Consider the following 24920-nt stretch of genomic DNA (forward strand, 5'->3'; position numbering starts at 1 on the left):
TGCCTGGAAAACAGTCCTGATTTATTCATGCCAGACTATCAGCCCAGCAAAAGCAGAGTTTGGGAGCCGTACACTGGTTGGCGGAGGCTACCAGAGTGTAACTGAATAGCAAATCAATCTGATTGAGGATTCTTCAAGTGAAAGGGAGGATTTCTTATGACACAGGATGCCAGAAGAACAACCACCAAACCGACATGGAGAAATAAATGATATTGCTGCTATGGCCAAAACCATAAGTTGGGACTGCTAGCTGACTGGCCTGACCAAGTGGCTGACAAGCAACCAAGTATGGAGGGAGAGACTGTAATATAAGGCTGATTGGATGCCTTGTTCCCTCCCACTCCAGTAATTCGATGCCCTTTCAATTCTGATTTATTCAGATCCTACCTCCTCAGTAGGCCCATAAACGGAGAGTCCTTGCTCAGAATCGACCGATTAAATCCCAATGCTATCTATTTCAGACCAAGCTGTAATTATGTGGTGGCAGCTGTACAGTGAAGTCAGAATTGTGCATAGGCACTTTTACAAGGCCAGGTTATGGCCTTCATTTCTGTGCCTATAGATGTTGCCTCTTTTTGTATCAGACCATACTAGAAGATGGCAAGCTGTTTGAATTTTTCTTTGTACTTCTTCAGCTCTCTCATGTACTTTTCTCCCTTTTAAGAGAGCTTGTGGAAAATAACTCATCTGTATATTTCAGAATGCATTCGGTTGTGTCTAAAGGCCGGATTTCGCCTCAGGTGATGGCATGGCAACCTGGCAACGGGGAGGGAAAACAAATCGATAAGGAGTCAAGTTTACGGGTGGCACCGTGGTCCAGCTGCTCGGGCAGCATGAAATTCCTGACGGCTTTCTTTTTTTATGGACTCTGCCTCACAAGTCTCCGTATCGTTCCCAGTCAGACAGAGAAGTGTGCACTGAAGCGAAGAACATTTGGCACCTAAACAAGCATGTTTATATATCAGTAAGCACATTTTACCGCCATCATACATTAAAGACACAACACTTTGGTTTCACTGCATCTGTTGACTGAAAAGCATCAAAGAATTCTGTAAGACCATGGTTTCACTGCATCTGTTGACTGAAAAGCATCAAAGAATTCTGTAAGACCAGTCAAAATGGCAGACACCATGTCCAAATACTTTAATGTTCCACCCGAAATCATCCTATTAGCACTACGATACAAGCAAAGGAAATTGTACCCTCGCATTCACCCCCTATTTCACATCTCCTGCTTATGTAGCATATCTGCTCTGGTCTGTTTAGAGCAAACAATGAGCAAAACAAATAGGAACAAGAGGAGCGTTTCTAATGCACACCGTCAGCGGGATCAAGGGCTGGAGCTATTTCTGTGCAAATCAGCTTCCGCTTCCTTTTGTATTTCCGTTTTATTTATACTTTTTTTCATTTTGAGCTCTTCGCTGCTTTATTGTCTGAACCGATCTTCATCAAAGTGGCTAATGAGTTCCATTGGAACTCATTTCAAGAGGTGATTAGATTCCAGTAATAAATTATGTGTGTACTCAGCAGGATATTATCCTCTGATGGCTGCTCTCCATGTAGCAGCACCCAGCGTGCTCTCAGGATGTCATCTTCATTACCTTGAGTTTCAGTGGCACAGGGCGGCCTTGTGCAGGGCTCTTGCATGCTTGCGTTGTCTGTTTTATGATACTCGTCTCTCTCTCTCTCTCTCTCTCTCTCTCTCTCTCTCTCTCTCTCTCTCTCTCTCTCTCTCTCACACACACAGACACACACACACACACACACAAACACAGGAATGCCTTGCAGGGATCATTTCCCTTGTTTAGTGTATTTAGTACACTTGAGAGAAATTAATTGAACAAAAAAGAAAAAGAAATGTCTCTTGAAAGTGACACAAAAGGATAATTTAAAGGTGTTTTCTTACACAGTGAGAGCTTAAAATAACTTTTTTTGCTGCACTTACAGCACCCTCAACTTCATTTTCAGTGCTTTGTTCAAGTGCTTATTGTAAGGTTGCCAAAACTGTCTGCTGCTAGCACTACTGTTTATGTTTAGCACTTATTATGTTTATCACATATGACATCACATATGGTTTATTGAGTATCCTCTGCTGCAACCTGCATTGTCGACCATGTATGCCATGGGCGTTTTCCTGCTGAGGGTGCTGAGCACTGTGAACGCTAAACTTCATAGGATTTGTATAGAAAATAGACACTGCCAGTGTGCCTTAGGGTCATTGTTTTGTTCAGACTGAAATCTTGTTGTTATGTGATGTTTATGATTAATGATGTTTGGCTCTCCAGGATTATCCACAGACGCCGTCATATGCTGATTAGCGTAATTGCAAAATAACTACATGTAAAAGCAATGATCTATTATGTTATTTCACAGTTCTAGCAAATATTTGGCTAAATAGCAAGTTAATTGGAATGGCAAAGCCTCTCATAACCTCATATATTGCAGTATATATTAATAGAATGGCAGTATTTATATAAATGTATAAAACAAATAAATGGATTGACTGCATCACCCTGTTTCTGACAGTCTGGGGAAGAGTAAATTAAAGTGAATGAAATTATGAGAACCGTTTAAAGCAAACTTCAACAACTCCCAGTTTAAACTGATCTCCAGACAGTCTTGTCTTTCCAGCCCATTATAAACCTTGATTTACTGAACAAATGCTGGCCACATTTTCTTTTTTCAAATAATCAAACAGAATGATGTTCGTGAAATTATTTTCTGTCCTTAAAAAACTGTAACTGTTGTCTTCATTATCACTACGTTTGTTGGTCACCTGCAATGATTTCCATGTCCTGAATGTCCTGAATGCTAAACTGGCCTAATACTTTTCTAAAATGATAACTGCATACACCTTAGCCTGGCCCGCCTGAGTAGTATTTCTGTTCATTTTAATTTCACTGAGATAGTAGTCTGGTATCTGACCATACACTAAGGATATAGAATAAAACACGATCAACATGAAGGGTAAAGTTGGGTTAAGTTGGATTGGTAACACTTTAATTTAGGAAACATATGTTAGCTATTAATACATACAACTACCGGTAATATGTGTATGTATTTGTGCTCAACAAGGTCTATATTAAGTATAATTGCACATTCAGTAGGTCTTCATTGAACAATTTCTTATTCTTAATCAATAGATCATTATTCTTGGTAAATCCTTAATTAGCAACTAATGTAGTTGGTCTTGATGTAAGATTACTGGTATAGTATGGATCAAAATAGGAAGGCTATACTGTAGATTCCTAATACACTACCTGAATATGTGCCTTATAATGATAGAATAGTAACATAATAAGACAATCTATTATAAGGCTATAAAGTTTTCATCTTGATCCATACTATATATCAAAAACCTTAGATCAAGACCAACTAGTTGCTTATCAAGGATTTATCAAGAATAAATCACCTATTCAGTAAGAATAAGAAATTGTTGAATAATTACCTACTAATTGTGCATTGACACTTTATACAGGCCTTATTGAACACTAATACATATTACTTATGCATTATTGGTTAACATTGTCTTGCCTAAACTAAAGTAAATGTAAATGCAAATCAGGATTCTCGGCCAAGTATACTTGCGTATACAAGGAATTTGGTCTCTGCATGTATCCCATCTGTGAATTAGTGAACACACAGTGAACACACAGTGAGGTGAAGCACACACTAACCCGGAACAGTGAGCTGCCTTGCTACACGGGCGCTCGGGGAGCAGTGAGAGGTTAGGTGCTTTGCTCAAGGGCACTTCAGCCATTCCAACTGGTCTGGGACAGAACCGGCAACCCTCCGGTTACAAGCCTGAAGCCCTAACCAGTAGGCCACGATTACCCATAGAACTGCATAAAGTTGTAAAAATCAATGTATAAACTGTGGTTAGTTTGAGCAATTAAGATAATTGGGTTGTATTTATTAACTTTTTTAAAATGTGTTGACTAAATGTGTCATATTGTTGTGTCAGTCAGTTTACACCCTGATTACGTTATCTTCTTCAATATAAAAGTTTCTCCTGAACCACTAAAACATTTTAGCAGCGCCTTTTACGTTTATTTTGAGGTGAAACACAGAATTCATTAGCCTACACTTTCCATATGTAAGATGTCCTTGTGAGTTATTGCTGTTAAAAAATGTTCTTTAAAATGTTCTTGACTGTTGTGTTCTCTGCCTTTTATCCGTAAAATTATCTTTCCATTTAAGCTCAGGTGGTTTGCTGGCCTTAACAGAGGCAGCTGTTCTAAGGATGCCCATAACCTCGGTGCCCATAAGCTCTGTGCATAGCATCCCTGCATCACCACATTGGACACCTGGCTACACAGACATCCTGCTTCCATGGAGGAGCCATGACTCAACATCATTTGGACTCCCAATATAGGCTTGCTATAATAACAGCCACTTCACAATAACCACCAAATAAATGTCTTGCAAAACCATGGCTACATTCACAGGCCTGGCTGCTTAGAAAGTGTCCAGGTATAGCTGGAGTATTATTTAGCGAGGCTAGGCCCGGTGAGCTGGGGGGGGAAATTATATTTACTGGTTGATTTGATGCCCCTTGTGTGGCGGGAGGGAAGGAGGGAATTGAGTTATAATTAGGTAAGATTGACAGCTTCTTTGAGGTAATTAGGCGCGGGCTGATGGAACTCCCAGGTGGCAGAGTGGGAAATATGTGGCAGGTTGAGTTGCTGGCAGGAATTAAAGTGGTGGTGGGCAGGGATGGAAGAAAGCGCCTTCCTTAGGCTTATTTTGTTTCCTTATTCCTTTGTGCTTGGTACATGTACAGTAAGTGACCTTACAAGGAATCTCGGTCCAATAAGCCCAGGAGTATGATGAAACAATTGTTTGGCCTGAGAGTATTTATCCAATTATTGTGTCTTTATGCCATTAGGAAATTGATCCATCCATCTGCCCAATCGCGATTCATTACTAAGTGGTTTTGAAAGGAGATTGGTAGTATTTCAATCTTGTTCACTGCTCCCAAGGACATGACTGCTCCTGACTCCATAAGATCTGATGTCCACAAGGCTTTTCAGAAGATAAAGTTACGCCAGAATAACAAGCAGTTCATGAAATGCTGAAATAAAATAATATTCTTGATATTTGCATTCAAACTATTTTATTTATCTATTCATTATTATTCATTCATTCATATGAAAAGCTGATGGATGATGGCATGGTGTGGGAAATAGAAGTTGTGCATGATGGCTTGTAAACAGACAAGTGAGCAATCTAGATAGAACTCATAATGGTTATTACAAGGCATACTGTACAACCATCTTAAACCCATCTGCTTTGTTTTTTTCTTATTACTGCAATAATCTGATATGGCTGGATGAGAGAGAGAGAGATGATACTTAAATTGAATGGTTTGAAGCAAGGCAAAAGAGAAGTACTCAAGCCATATAGGTTATCTCCCCTTCAGATCACAGAGGGTTTAATGAAGCAATCTTTGAGTTCTTGCTACATGATACAATCATCACATGCAGGAATCAGGGTTAGTCTCCGTACTGTGTGGCAACATAGGGATGGATCCTATAGCTATGGGCAGAGGGCTATAGGGTAGCCTTTGTGAGATGTCAACCTATCTTGTGTACCATTACAATGTATCCCATAAAAGCTCACTATAATATGCAAAACAGAAAAAAGAAAAGGTGCAGGGAGAGTGGATTATAATTGCCTGGCTAAGCAGCAGGTTGTAATAAGAAATGACATTCACTTCTTTTATAGGGATTAATAAACTGTAAACACAGCCACACAAAGCAGAAAGTCACTATTTGTATTTCTGTTGCTCACTTGCTGGCTTCCTCTTGCTTCTGAACTGGAAATCCAATCAAAACTCATTTCCTCCTCAAAATACATGTTACATTCCACCCACACTGCTACCGACCTTTAATGCTGGTTAGTATGGTGACCTAGCTGCCTATCCGACCTTTAATGATGGTTAGTCTGGTGACCTATCCGCCTATCCAACCTTTAATGATAGTTAGTGTGGTGACCTATCCAACCTTTAAGTAACAATGAAACCCACTTCCTATGTAATGCAACACCAGTCACACTGCTATGATGATGTCTGATTGTGCTTGCACCATACTGTGTAAAGTAGAGGGAAGAGCTATCCTGGTAAAAAGCATTGGGTGCTGAGCTTGTGTCACGTGCAGTCTATCTAATCAATGCAAGAATGCAAGGACAGGCCTCCAAGAGATGTGTGAGAGAGGGGAAAACATCTCTGGGCAAGGTGAACATATTTGCCCAGAGAGAGAGAGAGAGAGAGAGAGAGAGAGAGAGAGAGAGAGAGGAGAGAGAGAGAGAGAGAGAGAGAGGGGAGGGGGAGAGAGAGAGAGAGAGAGAGAGAGAGAGAGAGAGAGAGAAGCATGGAGGCCATGAGGGAGAGAGTGGTCTACCCCCTGAGGGTCCGGCGGATAGGTTTTCACTGACCTCTGGCTACACAGCCCTGGGGACGCGCCTCCCCACCTGCAACACACTGGGAAGTCCTGCTAAATATTCATTTATCTCGTTGCCTGTCTCCTCAGATACCAATCAATTCTGAAATAGCACAAGCTATTTTCTTCCCTAGTCTCTCTCCCTCTCTCTCTTTCTCCCTCTCTCTCTCTCTTTCTCCCTCCCCACCTCTCTTTGCTGCCAAGGGATCAAACATCCCTGACTGTTTGGCTTCCAGAGCAGAGGCCTATCCCCAGAAGTTATCGGACAAAGGAAAGTAACGGCCAGAGGTAGATGATGCCTTTGAGGGATCAATAGACCAGGATGTAAGGCTCTTTTTTCCTGGCTTTGAGACCACCCTCCTCTCTCTCTCTCTCTCTCTCTCTCTCTCTCTCTCTCTCACTTCCTGTTTTGGTCTCTTGGGGGTGTTGTTTGACACAGATAGAAGGTCAAACCCTATCCAACTAAACCAACAGAAGAGCTTGTGGAACCCGGACCCGCAGACTGACCTATAGCTTTAACTATATATGCACCATGGTACTCCCAATCTAAACAACAGACAGACACATGCACAGGAATCCTGTGCTCCACTAACAATATCTAAGAATAGCTTGTATGGTAATCTTACTTGCCAATCACATCCATTCTATGTTGCTGTGTTTTGAAATGAGTCTTTTATGTGCTTTATGCGTCGCATTCAGCGTGAGTTACTCTGTTAGCTCATGCAAATGAGGACTGTGAGTGTACACACAGAGTAATTTACACTGCGCAAACAGCCATTAAAAGAAGGTCAAAAGCAACATTCTGTCCACTTTAAATATGCCAACAAGCATTTTTTTATGTGACTCAACTACTGTTATAAATACTTACTAACCTTTAAAATACAAAAAGACAAAAATGTAGCACTAAATTATAATTTTGAAAAAGAAAATTTGGCCCATCCCCCCATAGTGTCCTCAAGCAGCGCAGATCAGATCAGATCAGATCTCCTTTCTCTCTATCCAGCACCCAGTCAACTGTACACTGATCCTCGTGTTAGTCAGCACGCTCAAAGGTACCATTTCAAACCCAGCACATCCGCATCTCTCCAGGCCGTTTGTTCACCATGTGCAAACTCATTGTGCATCTCCAGTTTCCCCATGCTCTGTGTTGTCTCTATTAGTGCACGGATGCTGGAAGAGGGATAATTGCACTTATGACACCGTGCAGCTGCCAAGCTTTCTATGGTATGAAGTTTTCTTTTTTTTATGTTTCTTTTAAGTCACACATGAGAAGGTGTGGGGTAATTAGACAGTGACTTAACCTCTTGTACCTGCATTCCAGGGAGAGAACCTTTATGAAACAGGTGATAATGCAGTCTAAATATAACACTGAAAATATCACATGCAGATAGTCAGAGCAGTATGCATTAGAAAACACAGCTACATGTAAGCTCAGAAGTTATATCTAAGGGTGCACAATGAAGTCTGTTAGTGCATCTGTGTATATGGAGAGTACAGTATGTCTGCAGTGAAAGTCAGACTAGAAGGACTGCATTATACTGTATCTATGCACATCTGCATCTATTGATAGTTACAAATCACTAGATAGATACATTGGATTCAGATACAAATACATACATATACATAATAAATACATGACATGCCATTATATGGGTTGACTGTCATCTCCATGCATGTCGGCTACAGTAAGAAATAACACATGTGACTATATAGATAGTATGGAATGAAAACTACAGCAATGCGTGAAAAGGCTCTGAATCAGGGAATATTCATAGTGATATATTTCCTGATATGTGTAATATCAGGAAATATATTGATTGATATGCTCCTGATATTTTAGTGCCAATTGCCATATCAGGAGCATATCAAAAGTCCTGAATGGGACTGCGACGACATGCAAGATATCCAGACTTCATATTCTCACCTGATATAATCCATGTTTCAAGTATTAGCTACTTATATGACCCCGGACACCACTTGTTCTTGTTCCCATATACCCCCTGATATGTCAAACATGGGACTACGCATATACAGCCCATATACTGCCAGATACAGCTAATTTTGCAGGCATTTATGTGTATGCCTTTATTTGCTTTTCGATAGGCTTTATGCCTTTATTTTTAAAATTAATCATGTGATTTATATATGGTGATTTATGTAATGGTTTTAAATGTGAGATAGTACATAACCATCACTGAGCTTATTGTGCATCTTTAACTTAAATGATATTTCACATTAATTTTACATACACTTAATTACATTATTTACTTACACCTGCTAAATCCCAATGACTTATTTTACTTTACCATGAAAATTCATATACTGTACGACAGGCAATACAATTTGTTACATGGCCTTTATTGTATTTATCAATCAATATTCAAATCAACATGGCTTTCTCGCCTGCAGTAGGGGGCTTACGCAGTGACACTCGCCCCCTTTCAATGACCTGCCTCGAGTGAGAACAGAGACGTCTGCTTGACCACAGTGGTTTAAACAGTCCATGGTCTGGGCGTGCAACGTCCTTTAAAACATTTTGGGCCCTTGTCCGTACTCTTCTGGTATAGATGGTAGGGAGAGGTGCTCTGATGGTCCCTTTGGCAGTAAAAGTCAGGTGTCTGTAAAAAGAGAAAGAAAGTATATGTTACAATTGACCCTGTCCGTGAATATAATTAACTCAGCTTGTGTGACAAATAAAAGCAAACCCACAATAGCAGCCTAGACGTCAGGTGCAATAGTTAGAAGTAATAGAGATATGTATTACAGTTGTGCTCATAAGTTTATATAACCTTAGCATACACATACATTTAAAAAGCATCTGATCTTAATGAAAAATGAGAAAATCCAACCTTTAAGGAACACTTATTTATTTACGATACATTATTCATTCACAAAGAAAATTGCTGTCATTAAAGGTTGGATTTTTCCTAATTTTTTTAATTAAGGCATTAAGATCAATTTCCAAAAGTATCATACCTATCAAAAAGTGATAGGTATGATACTTTCCATACCAAAATTTCCAAAAGTATCATACCTAATTGCAACACTGTCTGCAGAAGCTCTTTCCTTCTTGCTTCAACCACCTTTCTGATGCATAGATCCTCCCCCATCTGACGTGCAGTGCCAGCCTCTGGCTCCAGGCTGGGACTTGCTGGATGGCACCTAAAAAAAAATAAAACATCAATTGCTATACATTATGTTATTGTTGATTAAGATAAAAATCAAACATTAAAAAATAAGTTGGTAAGTCAATCAGGTGTTCAAACAAAAATGATAATTACCTTATGAAGGCATCCTTGCCACCATCACCATCAATGTTAATTATTGGTATCAGTTTATTTGTCAGGGTTTCAGTTTCTGTAAATAGAAAATAAGATTTAACTAAATTATGATTATGCTCAGTTTGGCATATATTCAACACATTATTTAGATTACCACCAACATAATGGTAAACATGGCTAAACTTCAAAATTCAAGACTATTATTAAAAACGACAATAATGATGATTAGTTCCTGTATTAATGCATTACATTACACATTTGTCAAACAAATTAGAGTGTGCACAGTGACATAGCCCTCATTCAAAACACACAAACACTTACAGCATGTTGAGGGCAGCAGCCATGGCTTCCAGACATAGTCAAGTAGCATGTAGTAGTAGCAGGACAGACCGACTTTGCCCTGGTCTGTTGATGGAGCCCACTACAGTCATAACAACAGACACATGAAAAAAGGGGATAAACTAAACACAGCAACAGACACAAATACATGCACACACATTATAATGTTATTTGCTATTCTACGTGTGTGTGTCTGTCTGTCTGTACCTGGTGAGTGAACTCTCTTGCGGGATTGAAACTTCTTTTGTATGGAAGTGGCACACATTTGGAATATTCCAGAATGCACTCAGTGTTCTCAGGGAAGCAGTCCTCAGAACTCACTGCCTGCAAACAGAGAACAGAGGGAAATTAAGATTAATAAATTGCAAAATAAGCTTACACATAACGTGAAAAGACTATCACTGAAGCACTAATGCCCTCACATGCATCTTAAATAAACACATGCCTTGGCACAAGTCAGGTACAACCAAATAAGGGCTATGAAATGAAGAACATTTTGCCTAATGCTACCCATACATCAGAAACCTTTGACAAGATTTGGCTTTCAAGCTTTACTCAAAAGACTACAATCTTTCAATAACCTTACCCAAATCTGGTCAAGTCTTCTGGTGTAAGGATGGCTTAATATAACACTATACGTTACCCTTCACAAACTAAAGATCCCTTCACTTGTCAGCATCATATTGAGGTACGTCAACCCCCTGTTCACTTTAGCCTGCATAGTCATTAGCAGCCACTATAAATGTAGCTTCTAGAAGTTATAGCTAGGTTAGCTAACCTACTCGTACCTAATAGCCTTGGCCATTTCATTCAAACTAAAACTTTACATCCATAACGAAATCTCAGACAGACTTATTGTTGAATATGATATTACTACCATTCCAGATATTCCACACAATGGTAAAGTTAGTTATTGGAAAAGTTAACATTAACAGCTAGCAGCTAACGTTAGCGATGTTAGCTCGCAAGCTAGCAAACGTTAGCTGATTCTAACATGACGGTTAACAAACGGTTTTGGTTAACATTAATGCTAAAAACAGTATTTTCCTAATTAATTCCAGTTTTCAATTGGCATACAAAAGTACTGTAGTTCTTACCTTGGATATGATGACGGCAGAGTTTGTACAGCTTGCAGTCAGATGCATGACAGAAAAGTGACGGTTGAAGTCACCACCAAGGAGTTCGTTGAAAAGTCAGTCAGGGGTGGGGAATGGGTATGCTGTGTGTGCGCATGCGCTTATCGAGAGGCAAAGCATAAGAAATCGTGGAAATTATTAGGCCTGCATATTTTAGTTACATTAAAATGACTACCAAACTGATTTTGTAGAAGTGTCAAAACATAGTAGCCAAGTGGGCTATTACTACTATTCTGATTATTAACATTATTGGTTCTCAAGTTTAATAAGCCTTTCTTATGTGTTATGGTTTGTAGCATATAGTATGTATTTATTTTCATTATAGGCTATTGATTGAATTGTTGTTTATTATTGCTATTCTTCTTAATGTAGGCCTACTTCAAATTGTTTAGGCTACTGTTAAATTTAACTTTGTATTGTTGTTATGTGGCAACTCCAGCTGAACCGAATTCGTTTTGGCAGACAGCATTGGGGACAAGGGGAAAGCAGATAATTTAAAATGTGGACTTTATTACTCCAACAGATCTCATGCATATTATACATAAAAAGTAGGCTAGACCTACAGACTATAGCAACTATAAAATCTCAAAGATATCATTGAAATTGAACCATAACCAAAATAATTAGGTAAGTAGGCTAGCCTTGACCTGAAAAAGGTAGTCTTTATACTGTAAATAGTCTATTTTTGAATGTACCGAAATTAGATAGAAATCAAACAGCAAATAGCCTATCAGTGATGTTTTATGGTACGTTTTGGGCGTAGGGCATGCGTGACTTAATTAGGCAGATCTTGGGCCTAGGCTATCTAATATGATAGCCTAAGCCTATCCAAGGGTGGAGACCTACCCAAAGATATCCAGAAATGGTGTGTGTGACTTGTGATTTGGGTATGCATACCCCTGATATCTCATTGGCATATCAGGAGTCAAAATAAATCAATATTTTCACTGATTCTTAAAAACTCAGGATATGATCAAAGATGCTCCTGATATGCTGCATGTCATAAAAAATATCCGGTCAGTATATCCCCTGATTCAGAGCCTTTTCACCCAGTGATGTGTCATTCGTGTCATATGAATTGAATTGCGTCAGATGTATTGAAAACACTGACATTATTCTGACACTGACATATTTCATAGTGACAGTCATGCCACCTCCTACGCTGCTCTGTGCATTAGGCATAGCATGTCAGTGAAAACATCTATCATTGCCCCTCCCCCATGCATTGTATACTTGCAAATTTCCTCAGTGGAATTTCACTACCTCCAAAGCACTTTGAGTACATGGTTGTCTAAGCGACATATCTCTTTATAAACAATATAATTTTCATCTATAACTAGTGCGCTAACTGGCCAAAAGCCCAAAGACTTGTAAACACCATTGACAAACCTGATAAAATCTACCTAAGAAAACTCAAGTTTTTAATTAACGTATCTGGCAATCAGCTGTAAAATCTGTAAAACTATACACATACATCTTTGAATTCTGAATCAAAAATGGCTTCTATAACTGAACATTATTCATTGTAATGTATACACTGCTAAGGAAGTACTGAGGCTTAAGTAGAATCCCAGCTTGCTTTGGATCTCTGGGCAAGGATTATTACATCTTCAAGAGCTTCAGATGCTCAAGAATCATCTGCCACTTACAAACCCTCTTAACCCTTGTGTTATCCTCAAATCTTACCGACATGCTTTATCCTTGGGGTCAATTTGAAAAAGCAGCCCTACAAAACAATCCCCCCCCCCCCCCACACCCCTTTATGAACCGTGGAACCCTGGCTGACAATATTGCCCATCCAGTGTCAGCAGCCCAAAGGCTGTTGCTTCCCCTTTTGTCCTGCCAAAATGACTTATATGTAATATGTACATGTGTATGTAATAATGATAATAACAATATGTTCTCATACTATCCAAATAATAATATCCATAATGTGTCAAATATTCATGTATCTTATGTTTCATTCAGCTGGGGTCCATATATGAGTGAACCATATATTTTACGATGTTAAATGTTGCTTGGATAACAGGAGGGTTAATATAAACACTCCAATCACATGAGCGGTGGTGTATAAGGAGAAGAACATTGAAAATCTGAAATCACAGACTAATGAATGGTGGACTAATGAAGATACTGTAATCAGATATGTATGCTGCTGTGCCAAAGCATCTCCTAATGGATGCTCTGGACTTAGTTTTGTACACGGCCTGCATGTTGTCCATCTTGTGAGCTTATGTAAGAGCCAAGCCCTCCTTGTGATGCATTATTAACTTTTAATTATTCCCTGCGGTCCAACAAGGCCACCTATGAATGATGAAGCACGGCTTCTGTTCACTCATGTTTGTCTATCTGTCATCATAAAAGAGGTCAGACAAATATTATCAAATATTTATGTTGCATAGTGACACACACACACACACACTTGCAAGAAGGCAAGTAAATGATTAAGCATGTGGTCAGTATACCAAAGGATAGCCACATTAAAATTCATGACCTGAAAGTGTCCTGCAATGCAAAATCCAAAACAAATTGCCACTTTTCTACAGAAATAAAATGTTAAATACACCAATTTAAATATGATAAATAGTAAAGAACATTCAATCAACACATTTCTTATTTTCTTATTGTGCTAGTGTTATTGTTATTGTTGTCGTTTGTTTTTTGGTTCAATGAAGAAGTGCTCTGCACTAGTTGTAGTTGTCTAAGGACTGCTATGAACTACCTCCAAGACTGCTATTCACTAGTTTTAGTGACTCATGAGATACTGGTCATATAATATATGCAGAGCTGTCTCCTTGGCACCACTATCCGAAGATGAAACCACTTCCATCCCGCGGAGCCATAACTGTCACATGGAGCATGCTGAGAAAAAGACAGAGCTGTAAATCACTGGTGTCATGGTGTCATGACAGTCGCCTCTTTCCAACCATATGGCTGATGGGCGGCTGTCACATCGGTGATTGGTGCGTTGACGGACATGTGTGTGCTGGCACCAGACATGACCGTGGCGGGCAGTGCCAGGAGCCTGGCTCTCGCGTGCCTGTTCCCGTGGCTGTTTAGTGTGTCATTAAAAAGCACAGTGATGAAGATGAGGCTTCCATACAGTTTAACATGGATAGGGATTCCATTATTTAAAAACTCAAGTTTTTAATTAACGTATCTGGCAAACTATACACATACATCTTTGAATTCTGAATCAAAAATGGCCCCTATAACTGAACATTATTCATTGTAATGTATACACTGCTAAGGAAGTACTGTAGCTTAAGTAGAATCCCAGCTTGCTTTGGATCTCTGGGCAAGGATTATTACATCTTGACAGAGTCAAGAGCTTCAGATACTCAAGAATCATCTGCCACTTACAAACCAGATGATTCTTGAGTAAAAGCACAGTGATGACGATGAGGCTTCCATACAGTTTAACACGGATAGGGATTCCATTATTTACGGGAGATTTAGGATTACTTTAGTCATATTCAACATATGATGTGTTATTTCAACATTAAAACATACATGTTGTATACTGAGCTGTAGCTAACTTAACATGCAAAATGATTGATTCAGTCGTTTAGATTTTAGTCACTCACTGCTTTAGTCACTGTAGGCTTAGGGGTGTGCATTTAACTTACTCAGCTATAAATCTCCACAAATTTAATAGCCATACATCTATGAGATTGATATTTTGAATGCCGAGGGCAAACAGCATGTCTGGAGACAGAACAGTGTCCACGCTGGCTGGAGTCTAATTTGCATGCAGTGCTGCGCCTTCACTACAGTGTTGGCCAAGATGTAACCTGCCAAAGTATAAATGAGAAGCGATGGAGCCCCATCTCCCTTTGCAAACAGGGTAAACTTGCGCTACATCATCCCTCATAATTCAATAAGAGGAGCTAATGAGACTCTACAGTGGCATCTCAAGCTCTCTTATCCCTAAAGCAAACGCAGCTCCCGCGCCCCGCTCCCCGCTCCCCGCTCCCCGCTCTGGCCCTGGTGCAGACACGCAGAGCTGCACTACCCACACTGACCTACAGGGGGCAATTGTGCTGCACAGAATAGTCTGTGGGGTGGTCAAGAGGAGGATAGAGGAGAAGAGGAATGTTTCATTCTTTACAGCTCTCCCTTTTTTAATTCGTCTTCATTTCATTCCCAGCACATACGCATGCAAACATTCACACACACACGCACACCTGTGCTCACACAATGTATATAGAACACACACTCACACACTTTACCTTCCTGCATATTGCAAATTGCATCCATGTTTTTACTGCTTGGTCGTAATTAGGACATCCATCCTGTGGTTGAAGTCAAAGACAGTCACTTTAAATTTGACAGGCAAATTAGCCTGGCTAATTAAGATGGAATTACAGAGGGTGCTCTTGCTGATTGGCTCCTTATAACATGAAACAAAATAAATATGTCCATCCACTAAGTACTGTCCACCCATTTCATGATCTATCTATCTATCTATCTATCTATCTATCTATCTATCTATCTGTCTATCTATCTATCTTTCTCTCTCTCTCTCTCTCTCTCTCTCTTTCTATATATATATATATATATATATATATATATATATATATATATATATATATATATATATATATATATATATATATATATATATCTGTTAATTCTCTCTGACAGTTTGATACATATTGGTTCAACAGAATATTTTGACTCCATATTTGAACATTAAAGATCTGAGGTCTACATACTTGAATATCAGTACATGCAGTTTCTATCTTGCTGTCATGCATAATATGCGTATGCATGAAGGGCATATTCAGACATGCACACACATATACTCATGCACTCCTGTTGGAATACATTGTAATGCACAAATGGTGTTGGGAATGCATTTTAATGCAGGCATAAAGAATAGCGTTTTTATTTTATCCTAGCACCCTCAGCAGATTTCACATAAGTGTACTAACCTGAGGAGACACTAGTGGTTCATTGAATTAAGCCAGGCTCTGATATCTCACAGTGTATCACACAGAGCCTACGTCAGTAGTTTAATGGGTGTCTTCTGCATGTGAAAGCAATGTCAACTTGCAGCTGAGGACCTAATTTTCGAATTAGAGCATCATGCTGTGTGTATGGGTACAGACAGGATATCTCCAAACAGACCCTCACAGATCTACACAGATAGCCTCTCCGACTGCTGGACAAGACCCACAGATGCCTTAACAACACACACAAAAGGGCTGATCATATCTTTTTTTTAATGAAATTTAAAATGATCTGTACCCCAAAATATACTTTAATTTTTCACAGGCTATTTTCCAAATAGACTAGAGATATGCCGACCTTCAATAGCTCAAATAAAGTAGTGATTTCTTTGTGGTTTAATCTTATATCCCGATTTCAAATTTAGGCATTACTTTTTTCCCCCTTGCAAAAGAAGACAGGGGAAAAAAAATCTCATTTCTCCCATTTCCACAGACAAAGCACTAAACCACCAGCTCATAGATCAGTGTCAGCCAATCACAGCGCTGGATTGCGTTGATAAGGCATTCCGCAAAGTAGCTGTGGACTTGATGAAAGGCCTGAAGCGTGGCTCTCATCGCTCTTAATTTACGCTAGCTACCACCGCCACCACCGCCACCACCGCCATGCCACGACCCTCCCCTACGCATCAGAGCACAACAGCCATGCCACGACCCTCCCCTACGCATCAGAGCACAACACAACAACAACAACAACAACAATAACAACACAAACACATTAATATGCACAAAGAAATGATAACGTATAGGCACACACACACACACACACGCACACACACACACACAGAAACACACACACACACACACACACACACACACACACACACACACACACACACACACACACACACACAGACACAGAAACACACACACACACACACACACACACACACACACACACTCACACACCTGATTCTCAGCCATACATATAAGGGCTTATTCTCCCTACATGCACCAGTTCTTTGCCTTTGTATTTGTTTTGAGATGCCATATCATCGCATGACCTAGAAGGCCTTTGCTTAAGAGAGGATTCAGTGGAGTAGCTCATCCTCCCATTCCTGCACACCAAGCATTTCCACAAGAGACAAAAGATGCAATTGAATTCTCCAACATTCCAAAATGAAAAGACAGATATATAGGCCAGTAATTGCAGAGTCTGTGGGCAAGTGTGGCGGAGTTCTATTTGAAAGTGTGAGCATTGATTACCAAAATAACAAAATCAATTACATTATGCAAAGTGGATTGGATATGCCACAAAAATGCATTCCAACATTCTAACCATGGCTAGGGAAATATTCCAAAATCGGGTTATGATTGCTATCCTGTGCTGCTGTACTGCAGCACGTCAATTCATTTGACTGGTAATGCAATAAGGTCATTAAAAAGGCTATTAAAATCAGACATTTTAATATTCCATGCTGATGAAAACTGAAATAAAAGCTCTCTGCCCCAACACTATTTAGCATCCTGAAATGTTGTACACAGCTAGTCAAAACCTGCCCATGTATGTAAACTTCACATTTCACGTTCTGAGGCACCTTGAACAGTTTGGTTTATTTTTAAGTCACTGGTCACTTTTTAAGACTAGACAAGACCATATGGACAAGTTAGTTGTCTTGTCCATTTGACAGTTAGATTTTCAATGCTGTGTTATGATTTTGCCTATTTGTGGTGATTTGCAGTTTGGGGAAATTGTGTGTACAGTTTTGTGTGTGAGCAGTTGAAAAAAACTGTAATATTAAATCATATTTGCACATCTATTATATAATTATATAATTTTACTCTGAGAATATTTAAGTGCTGGGAGTATTCGTTGATGTGTGCTAATTTATGTAAACAAGAAGGTTATGATACAGTGAATAGCCCATTCCTCATAAAATCCCATGGATCAAAAAAAGGCAATGATGCATGATGCAGGCCTAGCATGATCAGTAATTAAACAGGACTGAGGGGCACTGAGAGATTACTGGGCTGTGAGCTGGCACGCTTCTGAGAGGAGCCTGAGGACGATGAGGAACGGGAGGCAAAAGCTTTTTCCATAAACTACGGACTTTGTAGATATGGGGCCTCAAACACAGCTCTGATGGCTCTATGGAGAGCCTGCTATTTGTGTCACATGACCCCATTAAATGATGCTGAAGAGTTTCTCATGAGTACAGGAAATCTCCTTCAAAAATGCTTTCATTTTTTCATTTTTTTATTTTTTTTTTGAAGAGACACCAAATGCTGGAACTCCATCTCCGCTGGAACTCCATCTCCACCGCCTCCCCCTTTTCTGCAGAACCCAAAGAGGGCTTAATCATCCAGTCATATTTTTGCATTAGCAGTAGATATGCTTGAGACGGAAAATCAGTTTAGCTCATCTTTTAAAATCTAAAGCTACAATAAAGGAAGTCAACCAGAGAGACTGATAGTCGAGCGTGAGAGGGAGGGATGGGGAGAGAAAGAGAGGGGGGACAGAAAAGAGAAAGAGAGAGAGAATGCAATCCAGAAATACTCAGGCTGCCAGATGCTGTAGCACGGACAAGACTGTTCACTACAAGTTTAGAAGGTGTCGAGAGACAACACCCCCCACTCCCCCCTGTTGAAGGACAAGCAGCCCTGTGCATTACTCCAAATTACCTCTGGACAAAGGAGAGGACCTAAAACGAACGTCTGCCACACAAACCTTCCCCTCTTCCCAGGTGGTGTGACTAACAAGATCAACAGGGACATGGCGACGTTGAGATATTTCTTGCGGTTTGAAATAAATTTAGCTCGGTTTCCTTACGAGACTGACCTCAAAACACTCCTTAACATGCTGAACTGCACGTTAGCCTTTTTTTCCCATTCAGGCTGAATATACAAACTGATGAGCCATGAAGCTACAGACACAGAATTTAGAACAATTCCATCTGCCTCATAGATAATTACAATGGATTGGTTGGGAATTCTGATTGTTTGCCATTAAATGTTTCACTGCGGTCAACCATGCATACAAACTGTGAATATCATCTTCATGCCTAGGCACTTTAACATTATGTGTGCATCCCCTTCTATCATGCTGCACAACTGCTGCGTTGGAGATATGAGGACCTACAGCTAGTGCTGAGTAGTAGAGATGCGTATTAGGCAGTCCTGACATGGGCACCAGATTAAAATATGTGCATACAGCATATTTAAGGCCAATACCTTCAGCATGATGAGCTGAAAGATAGCTCCTAAAATTACCATTTTGCGGAACCAGCTACGTAACAGTGGTGGTATGGGGACATTTTCTTTTCCAGCAGAGCCAAAGCATTCTGACTACTAAGACAGCCCGACCAAATCTAATGATCAGACTTTTAGAGCTACCTGAGTTGTGGCAAAAGAAGATAGGGTGTAATTGTGTTAGTTAAGATGACAGACAAACTGACAGAACTTAAGAGACAGCGAGCTGTGTAGCTTAATCTTACATTGTCAGGCTGCCAGTGCAAAATGTCACATCACAAAAGAAAATCAGTCATTTTAACACATTAGGTAGGTGACTCAAATAAAAGCTTCATGACAAACTTGTGTTCATTTTCTAATAATTGCTACAAGTGATATGTACTGTATCAACAAATGAAATACGACACCTAGCCCTCACAATTAACTCTTAGGCCTAATCAATGGAGGGAGTATTCTCATGATTTTAAGAAAGCTGTTACTGTAATAAATATATGACATTATATCTATGACTCTATTACAGTCTCTCAAGTGCGCGTGTTGTTAAAGGCTACTGACTCTACCCTTAAACCAATAGAGGAACACAGCACTGAAATTCTGAATTCATTACTCAGTACAGAATGGCTACATCAAATATCTAAAATGGGCCTTTATCATTTTTCCTTTATCAAGTCATTTTCAAGTTTTATTTCAACCCAGGCATGGGTGAGAGAAAGAGGAAAAATATATCTCATACAAATGAGAATGTTCATGTCAGTCTTAATTGTAATGCAGAGGTTATTTATATTTGACAAGTGTGATGCAAACTCTCCTCCACCCACCTACCTTCTGCTGTGTCTCTCTTACTGATGACATGTTCCTGACTAAAGACATCTGCCTCTCTCTCTCTCTCTCTCTCACCCTCACACACACACACACACACACACACACACACACACACACACACACCCCCTCACACCTCTTTTCCTCTGCTTTTCTCTCTCACTGCACATGCCCTCCTCATGAGCTCCTGTGCAGGCCTGTGAGCACACAGGAGCCTCCGAGGCATCTGGAGAGAGAGGAAGCCCAGGTGAAGGTGAAGAGTGGGCTCTGTGATGACGGCCGAGGCCAAAGGGAGCACAGCGCTCTCCTCAATTTCTCTTCTCCCCATCCTCTCTCTCTCTCTCTCTCTCTCTCTCTCTCGCTCTGTCTCTCTCACAAACACACACACACCTCTTTTTCTCTACTCCTCTCTCTCTCTCTCTTTCTTCCTGTGCTCTACTTTCACCTTCAATCTCCTGTTCTCTCCTTCCATCTCCTCTCCTCTCCTCTCTCCTCACCTCTTCATCACGGCTCCCCTCCATGCCAGCATCATATCAGGCTTAAGAGAGATCCGCTGTCTCTTTAGTCTCCCCATGACCTTAATTCAAGCCTGGGGCAAAGGAGAGCAAGTCTCTCTGTTTTTACCTTTCCCTCTTCATCTCTCTCTCTCTCTCTCTCTCTCTCTCTCTGTCTTCCCCCTCATGTTCTCGGGCAAGCGTGTCCAGCAAGGCAGCTCTGTCCTGCTCAGTCGTTGCCCTCTGACCCTGCTGTCAGGAGAACTGTGTTAGAGAGGAGAGGATGAGCAGAGAGAAACAGAGGGGCGATTTTCGAGAAGGAACACACACTCTACAGTGGAGGTACCTCAGCCGTCAACTCCACGGGAGAGAGAGGAGAGGATTGTCCATGTGTTTATATACAACCTAGCTGTTTGCCTTGTTTTTATTTACGAGCGTGAAGGAACCCTGTGTCAACTGAAACGCTGCAGATTTATGTGGAGAAAACATGTTCCACAGCTGAACTGTTTTGACCATAGACTGTATATAGAACAGTCTATGGTTTTGACGAGACATATCGCCAAAAAGGAATGTATACTCAGACATGTCAAGCACAATGTCTTATTGATCAAAGAGGACAACATAGAATGAGAAACTACAACTGATGCACTACAAATGATACTCAGAAAGCAATGACAAAGTCCCCGTCAGCAAACTGATACAGCTTCTCACTGAGGTCAGTTTTATAACTAATATTCTGGACTGGATCTTAAGAATAACAAAACAAAACAAAGAAAAAATAGATAAACACTAATAAACTCCACATACCTACAAAAAAACAAAAAAACAAAAAACAATGCAGCATCTGATGCAGTTTTATTTAAGCTCTAAAAACACAGAGTCTAAATCAAAGCACAATGGCCAGCAACTTCCCCTTCTATCCCAACAGCCATCTGAGCTTTGTTTTTACCTTAACATCTTTCATAACAGGTGACTAAGTACCCATTATTCCTCATGAGCCTATCTGCTGTCTTTCTCAATAAGAGGCACCAGGTCACCATCTTATGTAATGACTGGATGCTGTTCTTCTGGCTCAAGTGTGTGCAATTGCAGGGGAGAGTGGGAGATTTCTGTAGCAATAGCAAAGGTCACCACACTATTGAATAGGCTTTGGTGTTGTCTTATAGGTGCTATTCAAAAAGAGACGGGAGTGTATACTGAATTAATTTTATAGACACTATCCCAGTTTGCAGTGTCTCCCAAACTTTGCAGTTGCAGTCTTTCCCAAACTTTGTAAATGTACAGTACACTTCCAAAATCTCAACACGTTTAGACTTGGGTCAGGCTTGCCTTTTACTCATGAACATTATTATGATAAGAAAACCAAAAGTCCTCTACCTCAATTTGCATAAACCACTTACAACTGAAGGCAAGTCACCTGTGGTAAGCAGATACAGTAGTTCACTTTCTTTGATATGCATGCCAATCTTGCCAAAAATCCCTTCTCTTGTTTTACGCTCATTTTAATGGGCTGTGTTAGCATATTTTTTAGTCTTCTTACCATGCATTAGTCAAGTTTCCATTATGTCCGTCTAGATTCCCAGATTAATATGCATAAATCACCGGCAGGCATTTGCCCTGTAAAAATGCAAAATTTATTAGCCAACACACGCCCCAAGCCCAGAGGGGCTCTTGTATTTTGGGGTGCGGGTGTGTACATGGATCAGCAAACTCTCTTGTGGTCTCATTATCCGTACCCAAAGAGCAGGACCTTTCTCCAAGACACTGGAGAAATGAAGAGAATTTCCTGTCACTTCAGTATTCTGTGGATGCAGCTCTTTCACACCGGTCTCTCTGACCTGAGTGTGAATGACATGCAAGCAGCGCCTGTCCACCATTTAAAGACTTGAAACTTCAGCTGTCACAGACTGATGCAGGATGACAGATACAACCAAATATTTGCCCAAGGTTTTCCAAAGCCCACTGCATGCTGTGCATTTAATAACGTAATTGTGGCACATGGCCGTGGCAAAGAGACTGGCGCACACGATGAAGAAGAATGGCAATCTCAGGTGGGCTGGGAGAACTCAATCACTTCAGAGAATCCATCAGAGCCGGCGCATGTTCCAGTGAAAGGCGAGGCGTGGTGCCCTTGGACGTCAGGAGAGTGGTCGATTCAAGCACAGGAAACAATGGGGCTGGGCTTAGTGGACTGAAACGCTGTGAGGAGAGGGGTCATTACTTATCCGCTTTTGTCTAAGACGAGAAAAACAACAGCAATGCCAAAAGACTGATTGCTTGGCCAGGGCAAATGTTCGGTAAAGTTCACAACCAAAGAAAGGGACTGAGGATTTTTACTTCCACGTCTTTCAGCGCTGAGATCTGATAATACAGAACAGTCTCTTGGACAATGGAATAATTTGTCATTTATCGTGAGTGCCTGTCCTGCTACTGTTCACAGAAACAAAAAGCAGAGGGGCGCTGGGACCCAGAAGGCATGGCACCAACATGGTATGGAGTATGTTTTGCCAGGCAGGTTGGCCTGCTGTTGCTGTGCATGTGGAGGGTATTTTCTTTTTCTTTTTTATTTTTTTTAAAGTATATTTTTTGGGCTTTTTTATGCTTTTAATGACAGGACAGTAAAGAATGACAGGAAGTGAGTGGGAGAGAGAGTCGGGGTGGGATCTGGAAAGGACCACGAGGCGGGAATCGAACTCGGGTCGCTGGCGTATGGTGCAGGTGCCTCAGCCAGTTGCGCCACAGCTGGGGCCGTGGAGGGTAAATTCTGCTTATATATATCGATATCTGCATTCACGTTCCTATTTTAAGACGAACAATCTCACCCAAGAAAGAAATTTCTCTTTCTGTCCCTTTAGGGACCTCACAGTCTAGGCTGCCTACACAGTAAACACCTTACGTGGGAGGTGAGAGTGGAGACCAGCAGGTATTTCATGTGATGGAGGAGTCTTGTGGAGGAGCTAGTTCACACGACTGCCGTAGCAGCCTGTGTAGATTATTGAATGCGTCTGACATTATGCCCTTATCACTCAGAATATAGTTTGATTTTTTAAAGATATCTTTTTAAGCCTTTATTGACAATATAGTGTAGCGTGTAGAGAGAGGGCTCGGAAAATGACCTCAGGCCGAATTTGGAACCTGGGTCTCCATGGGCACCAGACCCAAATGTACTATGGGATGCTGATGCTACCGCTGCTACAGCTTCCCTGTTGGGGCACCATTTTTTTTTTTTTTTTTTTTGTCCTGACCTTGTCCGTTGGCCACAGCCTGCTTTGTTTTTCTAACTATGGCGTGTGGAAATGAGAGGCAACTGGCCCAGATTTGCCGGTCAGCTGACCAGCTGAGTCGGCCCCTGACATCTGTGCAGGGGGCCATCTCCATCTCCATCTCCATCTCTCCTCTGTGCTCCTCTCTTCCGCTCTGCCTCTACCTGCGGAACAGCTGTGGCAGGCCTCCCTGGGGAAAGGTGTTGTCTCAGGCTGCCATTGCCAGTGTACAAACATGGCATATGCGCAAAACAGCATTCCAAGCCGTGGCAAATGAAAGCACAGAACAGCATTTTGTCAAGGTGGGTGGAGAGGAGCAGGGCGGGGGGGGGGGGGGGGGGGGATGAAAATTACTATTTGTTGTTCAAAACAGAAAAACAAACTTTTTGAGTCTTATTTGCTTCGTGACCTTTTCTTGAGACTTGAAGCTGTAGGTGGGCGAACCAAAACCTGAAAATGTACCAACCATTGTTGGAGGTAAACAATGCCCATGCTTTCTTCCGTCTAGCGTGGACAATCAGACACATTTGAGATTGGCTTTCATTTTCCATTTACCTTTGCTGATGTCCTGGTACTCCAGCCAAAGCTGCCTTTGGACTTGTTTGTTTGGATACCAGATGGTGCAGGACTCCTCGAACCCGTAGACAGCCTCCTGGATGAAGTGGTTCCCGAACTCCTTCAGGATGGAAACAAAGTCACTGCGGAGAGTGGCTCCGTCCAGTGAGTGAATGGCTGAACTGAAGGCTGGAGACACGCAGAGAGAGAAAGGGAAAGAGAGCATTCAGATAGTGGAAAACAGGCTTGTTTTCTACCGAGGCAAACGGAACTGCACTATAGAGGGCATACAACCAGAGTGAGCAGCACTGGAAAATAGACTGTCACATTAAACTTTACCTTTCATTTTACAGGTTTGATACAAAACATCGGAAAATAAAACCCAACAGAAG

At 40.9% G+C, this 24920-nt stretch overlaps 1 protein-coding gene and 1 long non-coding RNA gene across 5 annotated transcripts in view; both read right to left on the reverse strand.

The window, feature by feature from the left end:
• Nucleotides 1-24920, reverse strand: part of astn1 (astrotactin 1) — a 180363-nt gene that overhangs the window by 46957 nt on the left and 108486 nt on the right. For all 4 annotated transcript variants that reach the window (XM_042106793.1, XM_042106789.1, XM_042106781.1 and 1 more), the window contains one exon: nucleotides 24529-24717. In XM_042106793.1, the coding sequence (XP_041962727.1) occupies nucleotides 24529-24717 (189 nt within the window). The remainder of the gene's footprint in view (nucleotides 1-24528; nucleotides 24718-24920) is intronic.
• On the reverse strand, nucleotides 8780-11268 carry LOC121720556. Its single transcript, XR_006034584.1, has 6 exons — nucleotides 11158-11268; nucleotides 10268-10384; nucleotides 10043-10142; nucleotides 9722-9797; nucleotides 9475-9602; nucleotides 8780-9058 (listed from the first exon to the last, which is right to left on the reverse strand). It is a non-coding gene; the product is annotated as an uncharacterized LOC121720556 (long non-coding RNA).

Source organism: Alosa sapidissima, chromosome 1, assembly GCF_018492685.1.
Source record: "Alosa sapidissima isolate fAloSap1 chromosome 1, fAloSap1.pri, whole genome shotgun sequence".
Classification (NCBI taxonomy): Eukaryota; Metazoa; Chordata; class Actinopteri; order Clupeiformes; family Clupeidae; genus Alosa; species Alosa sapidissima.